The 20,605-nt window shown below is 39.8% G+C and overlaps 1 protein-coding gene across 1 annotated transcript; it reads right to left on the bottom strand.

Annotated features, from left to right (window-relative positions):
* Positions 1-45: 45 nt before the first annotated feature.
* CTSO (cathepsin O) lies at positions 46-9,481 on the bottom strand. The gene is made up of 8 exons (XM_039551100.1): positions 9,161-9,481; positions 8,371-8,476; positions 7,268-7,401; positions 6,044-6,211; positions 4,534-4,655; positions 3,175-3,338; positions 2,629-2,721; positions 46-1,321 (listed from the first exon to the last, which is right to left on the bottom strand). Exons 1-8 carry the CDS (start codon positions 9,335-9,337, stop codon positions 1,287-1,289), a joined length of 999 nt encoding a protein of 332 aa, XP_039407034.1. The 5' UTR covers positions 9,338-9,481; the 3' UTR covers positions 46-1,286.
* Positions 9,482-20,605: the final 11,124 nt, after the last annotated feature.

Here is a 20,605-nt window from a genome sequence, read left to right as displayed (position 1 = left end):
GTCTTCTTCTAAAGCAAACTATAAAGTTCAAACAAGAGTATGACAGGCATTTAAAGTGGTTTTTATTCAAATTGGTATATAATAAAAGGCAACTTTGGCTATAGAATACTGATAAAGCAGTGTCATCTTCTCATTAAATGGACCTTTGTCTTTTTAAGTGCTTCCTTTGGAAAGACACATAGGCTGGAATTTCTGGTAAGTTCTCTCTACTGCAGCATCTCAGGGTACTTATACCTGGCAGTAGCACCTCAAAAACACTGGTGGCACATCTGTGTTTCATATTGCTATGACTACATTACTCTTATCTATGCCTATTAGGAACTTTGGCAGTTGTTTTCCAGTTATGGAAGTGTGCTATCTGTTGTTTGTAAGCCACTCAGGGAAGGCCAGACTACACAACAGTCAGAGTACAGAAGACTTCACATTTTGTTCAACTGAAGTTTTCAGCCAAGTAAATTCAGTAAGTAGCAAAACCTGAAGTAAAGAAACACCATACTTGGTCTTCCTTTCATTTAAAATATTAACAATTAGAACAGGCTATTATAAATACTCACTGCATTTGTCATAAAAAGGTTATAAAAAACTAATCTAAAAACATGGTGCAGTAATTGAGTGCAAAATTAACAGAATTTCTTCAATACTTTTTCTAGTAGGCCTCCTTAAAAGATACAGGTAAAGCATTCCAGGTGAAAAATTCAGAGCATTTTAGAATTACATGTTTGGTTGTGAGTTCTAGTTACATTTGCCCACAGCTGCAGTTTCAGAGGTCAGCGAAGCTGGAACCCCTTTTTCATTACCACCAAGTCCCACCTCTGAATTCAATTAATGAGGGAAATTCAACACTCACTCTATTTGATGTATTCTGTAATTGCTGACTTTGTAAACTGTTACTCATGACTCTTCTTATATTCAAATAATTTCAAATATACTCTTATACTATTGATTTTTTTCCTTCTCATTTGCCATCACTTCTTTTCTTTCAAGATTTTTCTATGGAGTAGTATTCAACACCTGGATAAAGCTCACATTTGAGGCTTCAGTCCATCTTCGTAACTTCTTTTTGTGCACTCTGGAGTTGATTCTGAGTCTTCTTACTCCATGAGAAATTTGGCACACAACACACATTTCAAATAAAAGCATTTTTAACAACTTCAGCCAGGAGTTGCAGGAATTGCCCTTACAGCCATTTGTTATATTTAAAGACGTTTTGAATTACACCTTCATATGCAGTGTATGTCCTAATGATACTTGTGGTCTTTGATCAGTTGTAGAGGCCCAGCTACGTGTCAAACAAATACTGCTGAAACTGTATCTGCTATACCTATAAAGGAAATAAAATTTGGTTTTAATAAATACTGGAGACTTCCCAGAATTCATATTCATACAATGCCCCCTCCCCTCCATGCTATGACAGTAGGAATCCAGGGAATCAGCTGCAACCCTTTTATTTAATTTCTTCCTTGCCTTGCACTATGTATAGTTGAAAACCTAATCTCCTCCTTCCTCTGCTTTTATGTTCAAAATTTTGTATCCTGGTGCTATCAGAGCACCTGTCCTTTGCTGGATTGTTCTGGTGTGGTAAACTGCAAAAAATGTGAAAGACCCTGCTTTTTGAAAGAACAGGTTTTGAAAATAACACATCTGTTCTCCCTGCCATCTCTATTATTGACTTGCTTTATCACTACTAAATTTCTCTTTCCAAATTGCTTACACAGCAACAGTTAGAACAAAAGATTCAGCAACACGAGAAAGCTATGACTGGATACATTGCTCTGATCTTTACTAAGTGCAGGCAAACTGAATGTTGTCTGTTCTTTATTTGCAGAAGTCTTGGGTAATCTAACACCTTTTGCAGTGGCTGAGAGCTACTGTGAAACACATGTGGAAGGGAAAGCCAAGGGGTGACTCTAATACATAAAATTACAACAGATACACAACGCTTCCTATGTAGTGGTAATATCCCACCAATCTGGTTCAGCAATCTAATGATAAACAGGAGCTTGACTTGTCTTACCTCTGTATCCAGCAGAAACTGGGTAATTAATGCTAAAGAAATCCCCCAAATACAAAGAAAAATTTCATGCAAACAATAATAGGGCAGGAGATCAAACTAGCACTATAAAAAGATGTATCTCTGTCCTGCAAGAAAAGCCACAAGCAGGGTGCACAATTCCCAGGCAGATTCGCTTTTCACACTTGTTTGCTGAGCTGAGCCCAGAGATAATGGCACCAAGCAGACAAGGACAGCAGCTGTTTTACCTACAGCGAGTACAGTGATGGCACCCACCTAGAACCACCACACATGGCTGGATACTCTACAATTACCTCTACCTGGTAAGGGACAACAGTACTTTGATTATTTATGTCTCATACAGCTTTACCTTTACATGGTGCTTTTCAATCATTCAACTAGGTGGCTTCGTTGAACTAGCAGCCACTTTATTTATTTTTCCATCTGGACTCATTTAACCTGTTTTGAAGTATAGCAGTGATTTGTACTGCCTCTCTGAGGATCCCATTATACCTCTGTTACATTATTATATGTATTATATTACTTTTTTACAGCCATTGAGAAACATATCCCAGCCCATGGCCTTTACCACCTTACTTATTTTTTGTCAGACTTACCACAGATATTGCTGCCTATCTTAACACGAACGTAGCCATCTATTCCCCATGTCGGCCCCCAAGAGTTCTGTACAATCCAGTAAGGGATGCTACCTGCAAGAGACATTCATTTCATGAACAAGAGACAGCACGAAATTTGGGAAGCTTTGGCCTCCTAACACTCCACAGAATTAATTAGCATTTTAGTATCTCATAGTTTCTGATGGATTGATGATACAGGCCAGTGAAACCAACTGTTGTTCATATCCAGAACAGAGCTAATATTCTGGTATGGGAAGACTGGATATGGGCTCTTCTAGCATAAGAGACACACACAGCCATGTTCTTGACTTTACAAGGATGAAGTCCCACAGAACTGAAGGAACAACAAAAAAAAAAAAGAGTTTTTCTCCTGGGATCAGGCTACGTTTCCAGAACTGATGTGACATCAAACCAAACAGCTTCCAAAAGAAAACCAAGTTCTGGATTTTAATCACTTGTCCCACAAAAGGCAAGTAGCAAGTAAAACAAACCTACTGTGCTCAAGTTCAGCTGGTGGAAACGCACCTGTTCTGTCAAAACCAGTGATAAGAACAGCATGGTTTGCTCTTCCACTGGAGCAGTGATATTGTATGATTCCACCGAGATAATCCTGCCAGCTAACGGCATCGACTGTCACTGCCAAAGGGCCCCAGCTGACAAGCATCCTCATCATTTCCTCTTCTTGACCACTGTGAAAGAAGTGAGTAAAAATGCTAAGTTACTGAAGTTAGCACACTTAAGTGATTAGAGTGATTGTAATCTACTTGTTAAGGACAGTTTAAAAATCAAATAACTAAACTCTTTCCTCCAAGTTCTACATACCACATAACACACATCAGTAATTATGTATTTCATATACTACAACACAGTCATAAAAATACAGGACACACAAACTATGGGACAGGTGCAGATCCAAAGACATAATGCTATTAAAAAGCAGCAGGTTTCTAGGTCAAGCTAGTGGGCAATAGAGAGCACTACATACTTTTTGTACATCACTCTTCTCAATCAAAACCAGCTTTGGACAAATCATTAGTCCATATTAGAATTTCCCACTGCTTTTTAAACCTACAGAAGTACCTCTCATACATAATAATACACTAAAATATGTCTCAAACTTATTAAAACACAGGACACTTCCACTATCAGCCATTTAGCATTAGCATCCTCATACAGCTTTATTTATCTAATATACTGGAACAGAAAATTTTCATCACTGCATGATTATGTTCAATAACTAAATTTGGCAAATAGAGATTGGCAAAGATATGATTGATTTTAGTTACTTATATCGAGCAGTAACACAATTCCTAGTTGGAACAGTATTTCTTGTCTTTATTCAGTATGTAGATGTATTGAACGGCTAAAACTCAGAAACAAAGTTTCTTCACACAGAGCCTAAAATGCTGAAGTCTACAGAATTCAGTTGGTAACACTGTTTCTAAAGCCATGGGCTGGAGAAGATGTGGGTGGATATGTAAATGCATGAGTACTGAAGTAACTGAATGCTTCTTAATTTTTCAATAAATTCCAGTTACTATCGGTAGGCTTTACTGTTTCTGATAATATAGCAGTATAATGTTCATTTATTAAAAACTGTAACTAACTCTATGTTCCAGTTTATAGCCAATTTAAAAGACCTAATTTCAAGACACAAGCTTTCTCATTTGAACAGGCTTAGTGATAGCAGTGTTGAGTGGATTCGTTGTGCCATGCCATTACTGTCAAGGAGTTAATCAATGCATTAATCCTACACAGCTACAGAACTGATGTAATCAGCCTCATAACCTTTGCCTGGTCAATGCACTATTCACTCCAGCTTATTCCATGATTGCTGAACACAGAAGGAAAGTACAGCAAATAAAAAGAATCAATAATAGCTACCTGAAGTCATATGCAGCAAATCCTGTTATTGAAACTCCAAAATCTGAGCGATCAAAATAATGGCACAGTCCTGTCTGAGCTTTAAAAGTGTATTCTGAATCTCTCACGAGTTTTACTTTTGTCTGCAAGAAGGTAATTGAGTAAGAATTTAATGCATTTGACTTTACTACTATGCAGCTCAAAAAGTATAGAAAACTACCACATAACCCACTCAAAATTAAGTGTGTGTTGGGCAGGATTAGAAATAAGAATGTGACACTGTGAAATATGTATTTACTACCTCTAGTTTCCTTGTTCCCTGAGACAGCTTCAGAAGGGATTCAGAAATCTTTAAATAAGGAATGAAATTTAAAAGGCATCTCTGGTATAAACTATCCTCATAAGCAATCCTGTCAATTTCAAGACACAGAGATACTCATTCAATGAATTCTCTTCAAATGACTTCCACACACAAAATTACCCTCTCCTTGGGAGAGTTCAAGAGGCACAAATATCCCAAAAAGTTACATAAAATACTGTAAAGTCCAATTCTGTTCTTAGCATCTAACTCTCATGCTAGTATATGATGTATGATCAGCCTCTTATACTTTCCATGTCTTCTGCAGTACAGTATATTTATGACAGTGATTTCCTCAGTCTAATTCATCTGCGGTCCTGCTGCTGCCAAGCAAGAGGGAATTCTGCTTCACAGGAATCAAGGTGAGTATCCTTTGTTGTTCTTGATATTCAAACTTAAACAAGTCATCTAGACTTATTAGCCATGGGTATATTACTCTTCAGGGATAGAATTACAGTCTCTTAAAATAAGGGGGTTTTTTTTAGTTCAAAAAACTGAAGAATTCTTTTTATATTCTTGTAATTCAGGCTAAGAGAGTACTTTTTATTTCAAAGACACCAAAATGTTTTTGTTTACCTATGTTATTTTTTGAATTTTTCACTAAATGAAATGTGTTAGCAACAACTGACGTAGAAACTTTGTCTGCATTTTCAATGGTTTTGGCTGCAAATGAAACAAAGGTACAAGCAGTTCATTTCATTCCGAGGTTTTATATAATTTTACAGTGTTTGCAACAGAAACTACTGAGATTTGAAAAGAGAAAATGTCAAGATCCTTCCTTTTCCCCAGATGCTGGTGCCTCAAATCCACAAAATGGCATATGCATAAGTGAATCTGTCTACTCTGGTACTTGTATGCCTACAAATGAATTCAGGAATGTTATTTTCAACCCCTGTGGACTGATTTGTTATGTTCACAAGAACATATATGGAGCATAAAGTTCCAATCAGATTTCAATTCTGCTTGAACAAATTCTCTCTTGGTTCCAAACTAAATAAATAAGCATACATACCTATACACTGATGCATATGTGTATGCATATATGCACACACACACACATTTAAAAAATAGAATCTGTACATTTCACCTTCTCCATCAATTTTTTCCAATAAATAAGAATGGTAATATGAAAGCTGATGAAGTCTTTTGAGACTTTCATGAAGAGTTTCAGACCTGGTTCAGCCAGCTCAAAGCGCTAACAGTGGATCCCCCGTTGCAGCCGTAATTATTGTATGAGCAGTCAATAACTTGCTGCACACTGAGCTCTTCCAGGGTGTTTCTTTTAATTGCATAGGCAGACTCTATGCCACCTACAACGCTGAAAGCCCAGCAGCCTCCACACTGAGAGAGAGAAAAGGGAAATGGGGGAGAAAGCAAAAGTCAGCTTTGTTTTTGAAGCCTGATATGAAAAGAAGAAAAGAGGCAAAGGAGTCTTGCAATGCTCTTCATTTAATACATCATCCTTGAACTCTGTTTTTTAGGCAATAAGAAATGTAATAATCCATTTAAAATGCTGAACTGTTTTCCCCCCTGTACTGCTCTGTGAAAACTAGAAATGCATTATGGGTGTCTTACTTTAAGGACTCCTTCCTGATGAAATTTTGCTCTTGAAGATAGGTCTGAGGATGCTTTTTACTGTGAGATATCTGTTTTCCAAAGAAAAATGTGGCCTCAGGATGAAACTGGTTTTTAACCACATTAGCAAGTTTTTCTAAAATTTTGTAGAAACAGATTACAGTTTAAGAAATGATAAAGTAAATTAAACATTATAGAAAAATTCTTAGACAATTACAATCTATACTGCAGTTCTAAGCTCTTTAAAATAAGAAGCACGATTTATTCCTCACAAGGTCCTAAGTGAAGCATGGAAAGGAGACACTGGGGATTTAACAGCTTGTTTTTTACCAGTGACCATAATCACTTTGGGATAAACTGCAATTGTGTGGGGTCTGCTTACTCTCCTATCACAAATGCATCCCCTGAGGAGTTCACTGGTAAAGATATGGATGGTGACCAGCCAAGGGGATTCAGTCATGGCAGAAAAACAACAGGAAAGGATCTAAACCTATCCACGTGAACCAGGGGGATGAGGTTAAGTACTAAACTTACCTTGGTTCCTTCAGAAAAATACAAAATGCACATGGTGCAAAATATTTGCTGAATTAGTTAGCTAGATCAAAAAAAAATTACACACAGTTTCTAAATGCACAACTTCTACACCTCATACTTTAAAGTCTAATACCACCTGGCATAAAATGCTACATGACTTTGTGTACATTCAACCAGCCATTCTGGTGCCAGTGCTCCAAGGAATCTTCAAGCAAAACCTTGCAAAGCTTCCACTGTGCTCTACAGCCTATGTGCTGAGAACCAGGAACAGAAAACACCAGGACTTACTGTTTGCTGATTTCTCACTTGTGCAATGACTTTCTTGTCCCTCCAGTCAAACTTCTTTGGCAGAGGTTTTTCCTTCCCCTTTGGCACTTTTATGTATCTGGGAAGTTTGTGAGGTATGCTTCTCAAGTAAATAGCTAAACACAGAATACAAACATCTATAAATCTATGAACAGAAAAAATCCCATGAACAACTTTACTAGAATTCAGAGGTAACTTTGATCTACAAAGATCTACAAAGATCTACAAAGTTACAACCATGAGATTATATCTCATTCTAAAATCCATAGAAAATTCATGTATTTTATAATAATCATTATACTCCAGAATGAATGTAAATATTTCTGCAGTTCCACAAAGAACAAAAACACTCTATGTAGGGAATGTGGGTAGAAACAAAACAAATTTCACTTGAAAATTTCCAAAACATTTTACTTACTTAAAAAATACTTTCTTTTAGCCATGTACGGAGAAAATAAGAGAATAAAGTAAACATTCTGGAATACCTGCAAGTTGCTGTTTTTTCACTAAAAAAATTTGTTTAATTATTTAAAATTAAAAGAAAATGTTAAATCCTTTGATGAATAGAAAATGTAACAACAGCCATGAACAGCAAGAAGGGAAGGTTAGATCAGGTATCAGACAAATTTTCTAGAAAAAATGAAATAAGTATGTCATATTGCTCCAGAAAGCCACAGCTGTCATTGTGCAGCCATGGACCTCCAAGCATTGTCTGGACTGTAGTCAGATTTTGTGCCGGGGTAGGGAATACGAATTTAATTGAGAATTTACTCGAAATTTACTTACTTTTTAAAAACTGTTGCAACTGAAAAAAGCTTTAAAGCACCATCAGAAGAAAGAAGGAAAAATAGAACTGCCTGAATACTAAAACATATTCAGGCTGTGGGCAATTCAACCTTGCAAGACTACAGAACATGAAGAGGATTGTTGTATCCTCCAGAAGTACTTACAGTTTGGTACCAGCCATTGTAAATTACCTGACTATCAGGACAGGAAGAATCTGTAAATGTGAAAGACACAAGGTTCTGGGAAAGAATAAAAAAAAAAATAACAGAAAATGCACTAGAAGCAACCAGAAAATGTACCTTTGAACTCTTCAGGAAACAGGTGAGAAAACTGATTTATTCCATAGATAGCAGTCGTATTATCTTTTGATGATGAATTCAATAATCTAATTCTTTTAGCGCTTTCCTGAAGGAATACAAAAATAATTGTGGGCATTATTAAATTAGCAGCAGGGACAAAACCGTAAGAGCAGAAAAAGAAAAGGTTAGCAACAGTAAACACAAAATTAGATAACAAGAACTGTTCACCTCAAATTCATCCTGTATCCCTAGCAAACCAATAGGAAAGCCATTAGACTAATTTCAACTCCAACAAATACCAAAAAAGCATTTGTTAAGTGCAAGAAATTGACATGAATCAGACAAAACAGGCAAGCTGAGAACAAGTGCCAAACTCATCTGATGTCCTTCTTTGACAAGCACAACAAACCTTGTGGTTCAGAGATATGCAAGAATGTCTTCAGACAAGAGTTAACCCCATCACTTTATGTCTTTATAAAGCAAAAGAACAGCATAATGACCTAGAGGCCTCCCCGCCTCGCCCGCCTGTCCCGTGTCGCGGGGCAGCCGCTCTGGCGGCCGGCGGAGACCCGCGGGGCTGGCACGAAGGGAGCGCCCGCAGGAAGCGGCAGCGGGCGGGCGCGTCCCGGCCCTGCGGGAGGGGAGCTCCGCCTGCCCCCGCCTCCCGGCCTCCATCACCCGGCCCTCAGCGGCTCGGCGGCACCTCGCCCGCCCTCCTCCTCCGGCAGAACCCGCACCAGCCCCGCGGTGCGGCGCGGATGGCGAGCGAAGTGCGGGCCGGGACACCCACCCGCATAGCCGCCGCTTCTTCTCGCTCCCGGCCGCCTCCATCCCACGCAGGGCGGCCCCGACCGCCGCCGCCGCCCTCCTCCCGAAGCCGGGTGCCTGCAGGTGCCGGGAGGGCGGCACTGCCCGCCCGCAGCAGGCAGAGGAGCAGCGCCAGCACCCGCATCGGCCAGCGGGTCATGGCGGGGTTGGCCGGGGCACGCACCCGCACCCGCGGAGCTGAGGCCCGTCGGCTTCCGAGCGGGAAAGGGGCTGAGCCCTGAAACCCTTCCTGCCCGGCCCGTGGCCGGAGGCTGCGCCCGCTGCCGCTTCCCGCAGGGCCGGGCCCGGCGGGGCGGGGCCAGGCGGGGCATCCAGGAGCGCCCGCCCCGCCCCGCCGCCCAGGGCCGGGAAAGCTCTGCCAGCGGGGGTGGTGGGGCAGCGAGGCTGAGCTTGACCGTGCTCCGTGGCACCTGGGCAAAGCCGTGTTTCTAGCGGTGTTTTTCCATGTGGGAGACGCGCTCCAGGCGCGCAGGGCTGCAAAGGAGGGGCAAAGGGATGCTGAGCGTTCAGTTATCTGCCAGGTTATAAATTCGTGCAAGCTCTTCTCCGAGAGGAGAGTTAATTGGTACCTGCAAGCTGGGCTGCCAGTAGGAGAGTGAAGCAGCAGGAATGCAGGTTACAGGCTTTAGCAAGGGAAGGCACGGGTGGGGAGGGCGGCGCTGCCTGGTGCTGCGCAGCCGGTGCCCGCAGCCGCTGGGTCCCAGTGAGATTGGTTGTGCTGAAAGAACACACGGAGAGAAACCATGACTTTCCTCAGAGACCGGTCATACTGGTACTTGAGCAAGAAGGACAGTGTTCAGCTTTTAAAAGCTCCATTAGGCCATTATGAGTTAACTTCAATCACCAGGTATTTTTACGCAGTACCTGTAAACAGGATATTTATATGTTTTAAACCTGCTGTACGTTTCAGCTCTCTCTGCTGCTTTCTCCCCACGCACCCTCTTGTTAACACAACTTGAAGGCCCCGGTCCCCTGGCCTGGGGTGCCGGTAGCACACCTGGCAGCACTGTGCTTGGGGAACAAACCTGTGGGGATCACGATCCAGCTTTGCCTTTGCTCTCCTTCTCCCATGGAATGGCTGTTGGGGGATTGCTGAACTGCCACCAGTTTTGTTACAAGGAGGGCTATTTATGGCTGATGGACAGAGTATGGAAGATCTTGTTAGCTGGGCAGATTTTATTGGTAGTTCTGATACAGTTTATCATTGTAAACCCAGGAGTGGCATTGGAGAAGTTATTACAATTTATTACAAACCCATGTTGACAGATTGAGGTCTGGTATCAGCATGACGACTAAATAGGATGAAGACAGTAACAGAAGAACTGAGTGGTGAAATGTTTTTGAGGATGGTCTGAACCTCAGCAGCCAAATTCTGAGGCAAATTCCATCAAAGTGTGACTGAGCACTGAGATCCTCATGAGAAGTGCAAGGTGTAGTGGCTGGCAGGAGTGTCAAAGGAAAGCTTGCTGTGGTCACCATAGCTTTGGCTGTACTGAATGTACATTGAGCCTTAATGCAACAGTCACATGGTTGTATTCTCTGTGGTGCAGTATAACGGAACAGGAAAGAAGTTACTCTGCCAGTAAGTGTAAGCAACAAAAAGATGCTGAAATTATGCTTTATTTAAAAACATACTTTTCATTAAAAATTTAAGATTTTCCACCAGTCCAACATGATCAACTTTCTTTAAATTGGCACGCTGCCCTTGAAATCTGTTGTATTGGGATTGTGATTATCTCAAACGGAATACATTGTCTTGTTTTTAATGTATCATCATTAAATTTTAAACTGGTCAACTTAGCTTTAATAGAACAAAGACATTAACTTTCAGGTTTTTTTTTGGTTATTATTTTTATAGACTATGCCCTTTTCAAACAGTATTCTTGATTGGAGAAGCTGTTTTGTTTTGTGTGTGGACTTCAGGGGTTACTTTTCCCGTGGAACACATGAGGGCAGCAAAGGACTTCTGAAAATGTAGTTGCAAACCACGTAGCTTTAATTTTTATTTTAATTAAAATAAATAACCCCCAAGCAAACAAAGAAGCAAAAAAATCCCTTCCTATTTTGGGAAAATGGATATATCTCAGATTGTTTTGCATTAAAAATTCTGTATATTATAGGAAGGGGAAAAGGCTTGTTTCCCCTGGATTTGCCCTCTGTGTACGAAGTAGGTGTTTCAATTTATCTTGTTCTGGAGGAGAGAGTGTAAGAAAAGTCAGTGTCTCCTCTGGTGACTTTCTCAGGGGGAATAAAGTGTAACAAACAGCCAAAGGTAGGCTACTGACAGCAAAAGTGTTTCAGAAGGTTTTATTTTTCCACTGAACTACCTACTGTGCTATAAAAACATTTTGTGCCTGCTCTTAGATAAACAAAATCCCACTGAAGTACACAGAGAGCTCAGTCTGCAAGCATGCAGTCCCTGCTTTTCTTTGAATTACTCCAGTGTAAATTTAGCCATGCTTTGTTAAGATAAAAGAAAATACACTTGTAAAAATAATATCAGAACAAGGCCCGTAAAAAGAATAGGACATAAAAGTGTTTGGTGTTTGTGTTTGTTTTGGGTTGTTTTGTTCCACTGAGTTTTTAAAAAGGCTTTATTGGTACAATTCTGACTGCTTCATTGACACAGGTAAGCCATATATTAGTTACACTAGTCATCTCAGACAGATGATGAAAATATTTTTATGCTTTTTTTCCCTCTTTCTAAATTCTGATTTAGAATTTTATAATTGTAAATAGTTTTAAAAAAATATATTTTAATGAAATATTATGAATCTCTATCCCATTCTGCCTATCCAGAATTTGATGAGTTGAAACAATGCATACTAAGGGAAGAAGCAATAGTGTATATATGTTTAGGAACCTCTAAACTCATTGTAAGTTGTTTTCTTTAAATGAGGATATTGTTTTATTAAGAGAATTTGCTTCCCATCAGGTGCAAAACACTCATTTCTAAAATTACTCGTAACACTGCAGTGTTATTAATGGGTGGGTTTTTATAGTATTACAGGTTCAGATTGAAAGATCATGTTAACATTTGCTAGTCAGGCTTTTTTTTTTTTTCCTCCAGTGATTTTTGCTTACCTGTTTGAAATAGTTAGTTGAATCTGGTTGGACAGCCCAGCTTCAGTGCCCTCTGTGTTTATAATTATCATAGCAAACAGGGCAAAATATAAGAAATTACTTCTGAATTGGTGAGAGGTTTGCCAAGGACTGGTGTTGCTGCCCCTAAGGGCAGAATTGAGCTGTATTAATGAACCTTCAGGTAGGAGCGATGCCTTTACAGCACTTTGGGAGGTATCTACTTAGCAGCAGTTGGACTCCTATTGTAGGCATACAAGATGTTTAACAAAGGGAAAATAAATCCATCTGTATTGTGTGGTCTTCAGCTGCAGAGAGAAATATTCCAAGCCCAGCAGATGGGGCTAAGTGCCTTTTCTTAAAAAGGCTGTGGGGAAAAGTTGTATCAGGGTAAGTCCAAGGATTTGCTTGTTTTAAGACCTTGCAGAGGTGCTGTTTGCTAATACAGTTGCACTGGTAACAATTATTAAATGTAAGCAAAGCAAGTGAAAATTGCAGTCTTGGGGTGAAATCTATCCCTGTGAGGGTAAATGAGTGGTGTTGATGTAGCCAATGTTCAGAAGTTGTCTTTTCTGAGCCCCAAGGTAGACTTTTTGAAATCTGTGACAAGCAGAGGAAATTGCACATGGGAGCACTTGGGTTTGCAGGAATAACGAAACTGCCAGGGGCTGCCTTAGGTATATCATGACAAACATCTGTGTTGACCATGAAGTCTCTCCTGCTAGAATGATCTTCCTTTGCAAATAATGAAATAACTGTAGGATCTGCTTCTCAAAGGTGACTTGTCTGTATCCCAGCTGAATATCCTTAACACCAGTAAGTCTCTAGCTCTTTTAAAAATGTTCTTCTTCAATCTTGTCAGTAGGGGATGAATTATGAATGAAGAAGGCTGGCAGTAGAGCTAATAATTCAAATCAAACAGTGAATCAAAAAATAAGAATGCAGAAAGGAACAGCACCTAATCTTGAGTGAGACTGAATTAAGAAATCTTGTCAACTTTAAGGAGCTGAGAATTCACTTTCTCTGAGAAATCTGATTTGCTGATACTCTGATTTTCTGTCTTTATTGCCAGTCCCACTTGCCAGTGTCTACAAATTCACATTAAATATTTTCAGCTGAGAAAATTTCTCAGATCTAGGTCATTCAAGTCTTATTTTCTTGTTGGCTTTTTGCTCCAGAAAGTGGGCTAAGTGGTCAGCTTTTCGGGAAGAAATTCAGGCAATATTTGGTGCAGCTTGGCTTAAGGGCACAAGCATAAACATTTATTCACTGTAATTGTTCTTATATCTTCCATCAAACTGTTTGACCACGGGAAGTGGACAAAGAGCTCTTATGTAGAAGTAATGCTGTTTTACAGAATCTACTTCGCAGCTTTCTGTAAATGCTCCAGTTAAGTTGTTTGGATATGTTTCATGAATTCATCAGTGACTTTGTTGGTAGGGGAATCTAGCAAGAGGTTAAGAGGGCTTGCAAAATTCACCTGAAAGGAGAAACAAAATTAAAGAGAAAAGTACCATTTAGGAGTTGAGGTATTTCTATCCTACATAGATTTTTGAACTCATTTTTGGAGGATCTGTTTGCTGACTTTCTCCATGCGTGGTTATAATTCAAAAATGCTGTTGAATCATCCCAATCTTATGTTCTTTCTGCTTCATATGCAATACCTTCCTCTTTTGTTTTACTGTGAAACTTAAAAGAACGGATTTACAGTCACATTGATGTGAATGAGTTGTGACTTACTGCTATGATTATAATACTATTGAAGCTATACTTTGTCCCTGTAGTGCTTTTTATCCATAGAACTCCAATGCCCTTTGTGGGAAGGTCAGCAATGTAAAACCAATGCCAAATTTACACCTCAGGCATGAGATCTGTGTCCATGACTAACCTATGCACAGGAACAGGGGATCTGTTTTATATCAGTGGTTGAGTTTTTTTATTATGTAAAGTTTTGGTGGAAGGTCAACTTGTTTCATTGCTTTATGCTTTGGTCTAAAAGGCTTTCATGTAAGAGAAGTGACTGTCCTGCCTTCCCTCCTGCTGCTTGTGTGAAATGCACCTCCACATTACCGCTGTTTCCACACATGCTGCTAAAGAGGATGAGCTTTTCTGAAGTCTTGCAGCTCTGGCATGCCAGGAGGATATTAGGACCCAGCTGCCTGTTGCAAATGGGAGGATTAGTATGCAGGAAAATAGATTTAGAGAAAGAGGTATAGGACTATGCCCTTTCTTACCTCTTTTGTTGCTGTGGGAAGCACACAGCCTGCCATGGTTGTGATCTTCAGTCTGCATCTATAGCCAGTATAAGAGTGCCATGTCATTATCCTGGTATTTTAATCACAGAATGGGTGAGATTGGAAGGAACCACTGTAGTCATCTAGTCCAGCCTCACTGCTCAAGCAGGGACCCCTAGAGCATGTTACTCAAGGTTATGTGCAGATGATTTTGAATATCTCCAGGGAAGGACACTCCATGACCTCTCTGGGCAATCTGTACCAGTGCTCAGTCACCTGCACAGTAAAGTTTTCCTCATGTTCAGGTGCATCAGTTTCTGCCCATTGCCTCTTGTCCTATTGCTCAGCACCACCGAGCAGAGCCTGGCTCTGTCCTCCTGTCACCCTCCCTGCAGGTACTGACAGACATTGATGAGGTCCCCTCTCAGTTATCTCTTTTAATAGCTGAACAGGCCCAGCTCCCTCAGCCTGTCAGAGTGATGGTCCAGACCCCTCATCATTTTTGTTGCCCTCCTCTGGACCTGCTCCAGGAGCTCCACGTCTCTCTTGTCCTGAGGAGCCCAGAACTGGACACAGCACTGCAGATGTGCCTCACCAGGGCTGAGCTTCCTCATCCTGCTGGAATGTTCTTCCTAAGGCACCCCAGGACACCATCAGCCTTTCTGGCTATAAGGGCCCTGGTAACTCATGGACAGGTTCTTGTGTACTAGGACCCCCAGGTCCTTCTCTGCAGAGCTGCTTTCCAGCAGGTCACCCCCAGCCTGTACTGGAGCATGGGTTTATTTTTCTCTGGGTGCAGGACCCCACATTTGCCTTTGTTGAATTTTGGAGAGTTCCTCTTGTTCAGTTGCAAGAACCGATTCTTCTTTTTAGAAAGAAAGAAGTGCAGCAGGAATGTGTCATGTACACTTCCACTGATAAAAGTTTGGAGACAAAAGGTAAAAATGCTTTTGTTATGCAGAAAGGCAAAATGCTTTAGGATTCATAAAGGTGTCCTTTCACTTGACTTAATGAAATCATCTTATAAATAGGAATTTGGACATATTTTGAAGTTAGGGGACCATAGGATAATTTATTATGCATATGTAAACCAACAGTCTAGCAAATGCTGGGCTTGTAGTTGTTTATACATCATGTGACTTTTGAACTTAAATTGTTATTTTAACATAATTTCAAATAGATGTTGACTTTTCAATTGAGCTGATGCTTTTTTATGACTCTAAATAAAAGTTTAGTTTCACTATTCTATGGTCCTACTGGTCATTTTAGATAGTGTAAAGCAGGAGGAGCTCCATGTAAGTGTGTAATTATAGTGATGTGAAGTTAATACCATGGTGAACACAGCTGAGCCTGGGATATTTGTCTTAGTTATGGACTTGGAACTTGTGTCTACAGCTTGTCAGGGGGAAGGGAGAAATCCTATTGCAGCTTCTAGTTTTCTTCTTACAAACCAGTACTGTCGGCCTCCTGTGTAAGACCATAAACGGCAGTGCACACAGAGTTTCCCAGATGATTAAATTACATTGTTTTGAAAAAATTAGATTATGTCAGGAACTGTTGCACAAAAAAAAAAAAAAAAAAGAAGAAATTCCATTAATTAGTCAAATATTTATTGTATTTGGGTTGATTTAAAACATAATGACAGCTTACTTCACCCTTTCTCTGTTAGAAAAAGTCAATTTTGGTTTTAAAAGGGTAGTTCAGGTTTTGGGTCTTAAGGTCTGACTTGTTTTGGTTCATGAGGATACTGAGCAGCTCTTCTAATTTTCCCAGGAAGTAGAAACTTTATATGTCATATAATGTAGTTTCTTAGTGATGGGTTAGCATTCTCTGTTATTATTCTTTAAAAAGGACTCAAGAAATATGTTCTGCTTTTACAAAAAGCCCTTGACATTATCATTTTTCTCATAGGTTTTTTTTTAGACGTGTTTTAATAACCGGGCTAGCCACATACACAGCATCTACAGTGTATTTGTTGCAATAGCTCAATATCCAAAGACTATGAATAGACAACATGGTAGAATTTGAGGAAAAGTAATACATGTTTAATATTACATGAAAAGGATTTAATATCTAATTTAACACCTACATTTAAGTTTCGCTTAAAATGAACAACATTACAGTAATATATTTTAAACAACAGTTTTTAAATAGATTGAGGTAATTCTTAAGGCAACATTTTGTCTGAAGAAATAAATTTATGTATATAGGAGATGTTCATGCTAAAACTGTGTGAAAGCGTTTTTACTTGGCGCCCCTGAGCAGAGCCTGGCTCTGTCCTCCTGTCACCCTCCCTTCAGATACCGACAGACACTGATGAGGTCCCCTCTCAGTTGTCTCTTTTCATGGCTGAGCAGGCCCAGCTCCCTCAGCCTGTCCTCATAAGAGATGTCCCACTGAGTTGTGTTGAGTTACCGTTTGTCACTGGGTTTTAATACTGATGGTGAAACATTGTGTCAAATTATGGGTTTTTGTCTTTGTGTGGTCATTTCTGGGGAATGTAGCCACAATATTCATGGACAGATGGGAGGTTGGTACACGCTTTGGCTTCTCTAAGAGGAGCAACTATCTCTCCTAGTTGTTCAGGGTGTGTTGCCAGTCATTTTGTGTGGAGCACTGCTCTTTATTGACAGGTTACCCTGTATGTTTCTATGCACATAGCTTTTTTTTTTTTTTGAGACTGAGATGCTTATCCTTCTTTTGAACTAAACAGAATTTCTTGTTGGAATTGTTAAAGAAGTTGTAGTAACCTCTACCAGGCTACCTAGAGCCAACACCAGACATGCTGCTTCTTTTGGTTGATGGTGCATGTACAATAGGGTTAATATTTCCTGTGTTAAAAACACAAACAGTTTCTCTCATTCAGTTGGTCACGCTTAAGTATTTTGAAATGACTGAGAACTTAGTGAAACTAAATTATGTGTAATTTGAGCTGAGAAGAACTGCAGATATTTGGACTACATTTCTTGGCCCAATGTACTTCATTTCGATGTTAAGAAGAGAGGATATTTTTAGTTAACGCCACCATTTATTTCCAGCCAAAATGAATGCAAAGAGAGTATGAAGTCCTATAGAATCAGATTTCACATTTGTAGACTGCTGAAGGAAATGAGCACAAATGAGTGCTTAGAAGATTTTTATTATATACCTTTGTGGTCCAGATTTGGGAAGAATGTGCATTACCTGAGAAGTCATCAATTTAAAGCACAGGCTGGCTGGCCCTAGCAGTTAAAGAACTGTGATGTTTTTTGCCTTAACAATTTATTGTAATTTGGAGCCAACGAAATGTTTGCAATTAAAATGGACACTAAATGCTGTGGCAAGAGGTGCTTACCTAAGCCCAGCTTCCAGAGCTTTCAGGAACTCATTTTCCCCAGCAGGCCTGCCATATTACAATCTGTCCTTGCTAATTACACAGGCGGTCTGCCTTAAACAGTGCGGAGTTTGAATTGCCACAGGACTTTTTCTTTATAAAGAGCATATTTCTTTGGAGCCTGCAACCACAATGCACTAGCTGCACCCTGTGAGCTCCTCTTTGCCATGCAGTAGGCAGCCTATGAAGTAGAGATAATGTGCTTATCAGCAAAGCAAGTGCTGGGAGCCTCCTTTTCCTTAAGATTGGTCTTATAGCTGTGGGATAACTTTACTCAGATCCTTTGTTTTGAATCTGAATAGACTTGGGTTAATTTTGCTCCTTTGTTTGAACTTTATTAAAGGGAATTTAATATTTTTCATTCTTCTGCTCTTTGAGTGTGATTCTGTGTAGTGAAAGGTATCCTCTGGGTCATGCAGCAGGAGGAGAGCAGCAGAGGTAGCCAGCTGGGCAGGGGCAGCGAGGCAGTGCAGGAAAGTACCACCAGGGAAATGGCCAGAAAGTCATGATTTCCAAGTAGGCCTGGCCTGGCTGTATTTTCAGTGCATGTCAGCAAAGGAAGTAAAGCCACTAGGGTAGGGTGATTTTCCCCTTTATAACATTAAGAAATACATTCTTGATGGAGCCAAATGTATTGGAGAGAGAACAATTTCTGCCTACACAGAGAGAATGTGTCCCCTTCAATGTTCCCAGTTAAATCCTGCAGTGGCCAGGGCTGACTGCAGACTTGGCAGCCGCCCACGTCCCTGGTGAGCAGCTGGTGCAGCCATCCCATGCTCAAGAGATACCAGGTGACCTGCAGACAAAAATGGAGATATTCATTGTTTTATTTGGATGTAGGGTCAAATGGCTGGTACTTTCTAATTTTCCTTTTGATAAAGGTGTTGACCATTTTAAGGACCGCAAAGTTAAGATAATGACGTCTCATTTGAAAGCAAAGTATGTTGTGTGCTGTGTTTTCCTTGTTCATTAGAAGAATATCCCATCAGACTGTATTGTTTGGATCACCCCTTTTTTCTAATCCTCTTGGAATGTGAAGATTGTTTTCCAACCTCTTGCAAATCAAAATAAAAAAGAAGACAAAGACCAGCAGCTGCTCTGTTTGATAGAAATCCAAGCATAAGTCTCTCCTAAAGTACAGATATAATGCCTAACTAGAATTGCAAGGAGTGCTGCACCATGAAAACTTGATAGGTCATTGATAAGTTGCACACCCCTCTGGCATGCCTGGTTAACCTTCCTTAAATTCATTGAAAAGCTCTCAAGTGGATTTTAGCCTCTGGCTGCTTTTTTTCTGGACTAATCCTGCAGTTATTGAGTTACCACCTCTGGGGAGTAGGAAGAGAGTCATGATAAAACATGATAAAAATCTAAATCAATTTCTCCATGGCTTGCCAAGTGAAATATCCCTACAAATGCACTTGGTTCACTGAAATATCAAACTCCAGATTGTTGAAGTAGTGTTCAGTAATTGTAGAGAAGATAAACTGGTTTGAATACAAATTTAGCTCTTAAATACTGGTTAGTCATCAGAGATGACTCCAGTTTTGACTTCACAACTTAGTTGTTGCCCAGTCCCCTTTGATTCTTGTAACCACTCTGAAGACTGAAAATGTCAGGGCAGCAGCTGTGTCACTAACCAAAATGCAGCACTAAATTGGGTGCTCAGTGAGTTTTACTGAGCGGTCTTATGTTCTGTAAGTAGGAAAAAATATCTTGGAAATAAGCGGTCCCACTGCTTTGGGAAATAATTGAAAATGATGATTAATTTATAAATTCTTTTCACTTTAATTTTAAATAAATTACTCTGGAGGCAATTAAGAATTTCTTCCCATGTAATGAGTTAAATTGATGTGAGTTAAAGTGATGGTCTAGAAATGGCTTAGATTTATTTTGGGCAAGTACAGTCTATCAAGTTAGAAGTTATTAATATATTTTCTAACAGTCTTTCAATAAACAAAGAAGCCTCACTGGGACTGGTGATATAAATACTGTTTGTAAGTGATTTATCTTCACCTCACTCTTTGAGGTCTTTGTCCAAGACTTAAGTTCAAATTTTGCCTGATATTATTTCAGGAAGACAAACAATTAATGCTTGTGAATCAATGAGTTATGGGCAAAATACATTCCTTTGCTGAATAGTTTTAATCTGATTAAAAGGTATTTGAAGAACTGTATATAATATATCAGTTATCACCTTTGAAAATACTGTAAACAATTTTACTTTTCTGCACTGCAGGTACTTAGCAATAGTCAGGGATTTCAAGCAAGTTTCCTTGCGTTAAAGAGTTAATTTAAAGGACAAATTAAAAAATCATGACCTAAAGCCTGTGGAGAATCTCTATCACCAGTTTCTAGTCCTAAGGCCTCTATCATCTTTTCTAAACACAAAATCAAACTAATGGTTTACTGTGGAGTTAATTCACTGTTAATTAACTATAAACCCAGAAGGATAAAAAGCAGGGTTCTACAAAAGGACTTGAAAAGTATATTTCATCATCTCTCAGCTAATTCTCATTAACCTGTAGCTAAAGGAAAACTGAGGTGCCTAGTAGTATAATATCTATATATTAGCATAATATCAGCTAATAGTATAGTATCTCAGGTATTATGGAGACATTCGGGTGTATTCCTGCTGTGAGCAAGGAGAGGAGTCCTCTGGGAAAACCAGTGGCATTGGTGAGGGCATGGTGGAGCTGCTGTCATTCCTCCTTCAGCC

Source organism: Corvus cornix, chromosome 4 (genome assembly GCF_000738735.6).
Source record: "Corvus cornix cornix isolate S_Up_H32 chromosome 4, ASM73873v5, whole genome shotgun sequence".
Taxonomy (NCBI): Eukaryota; Metazoa; Chordata; class Aves; order Passeriformes; family Corvidae; genus Corvus; species Corvus cornix.
Note: the sequence above shows the minus strand (reverse complement) of the source record. Positions and strands in the feature narration are given on the sequence as shown.

Excerpts from the sequence above, each read along its gene's own strand:
- CTSO (XM_039551100.1), bottom strand. The coding sequence starts at position 9,337 with ATGACCCGCTGGCCGATGCGGGTGCTGGCGCTGCTCCTCTGCCTGCTG. Across the intron at positions 8,477-9,160 it reads AAGAAGCGGCGGCTATGCGG|GAAAGCGCTAAAAGAATTAG; the intron begins GTGGGTGTCCCG and ends GTATTCCTTCAG. Across the intron at positions 1,322-2,628 it reads GATAGGCAGCAATATCTGTG|GTATAGCAGATACAGTTTCA; the intron begins GTAAGTCTGACA and ends TTTCCTTTATAG.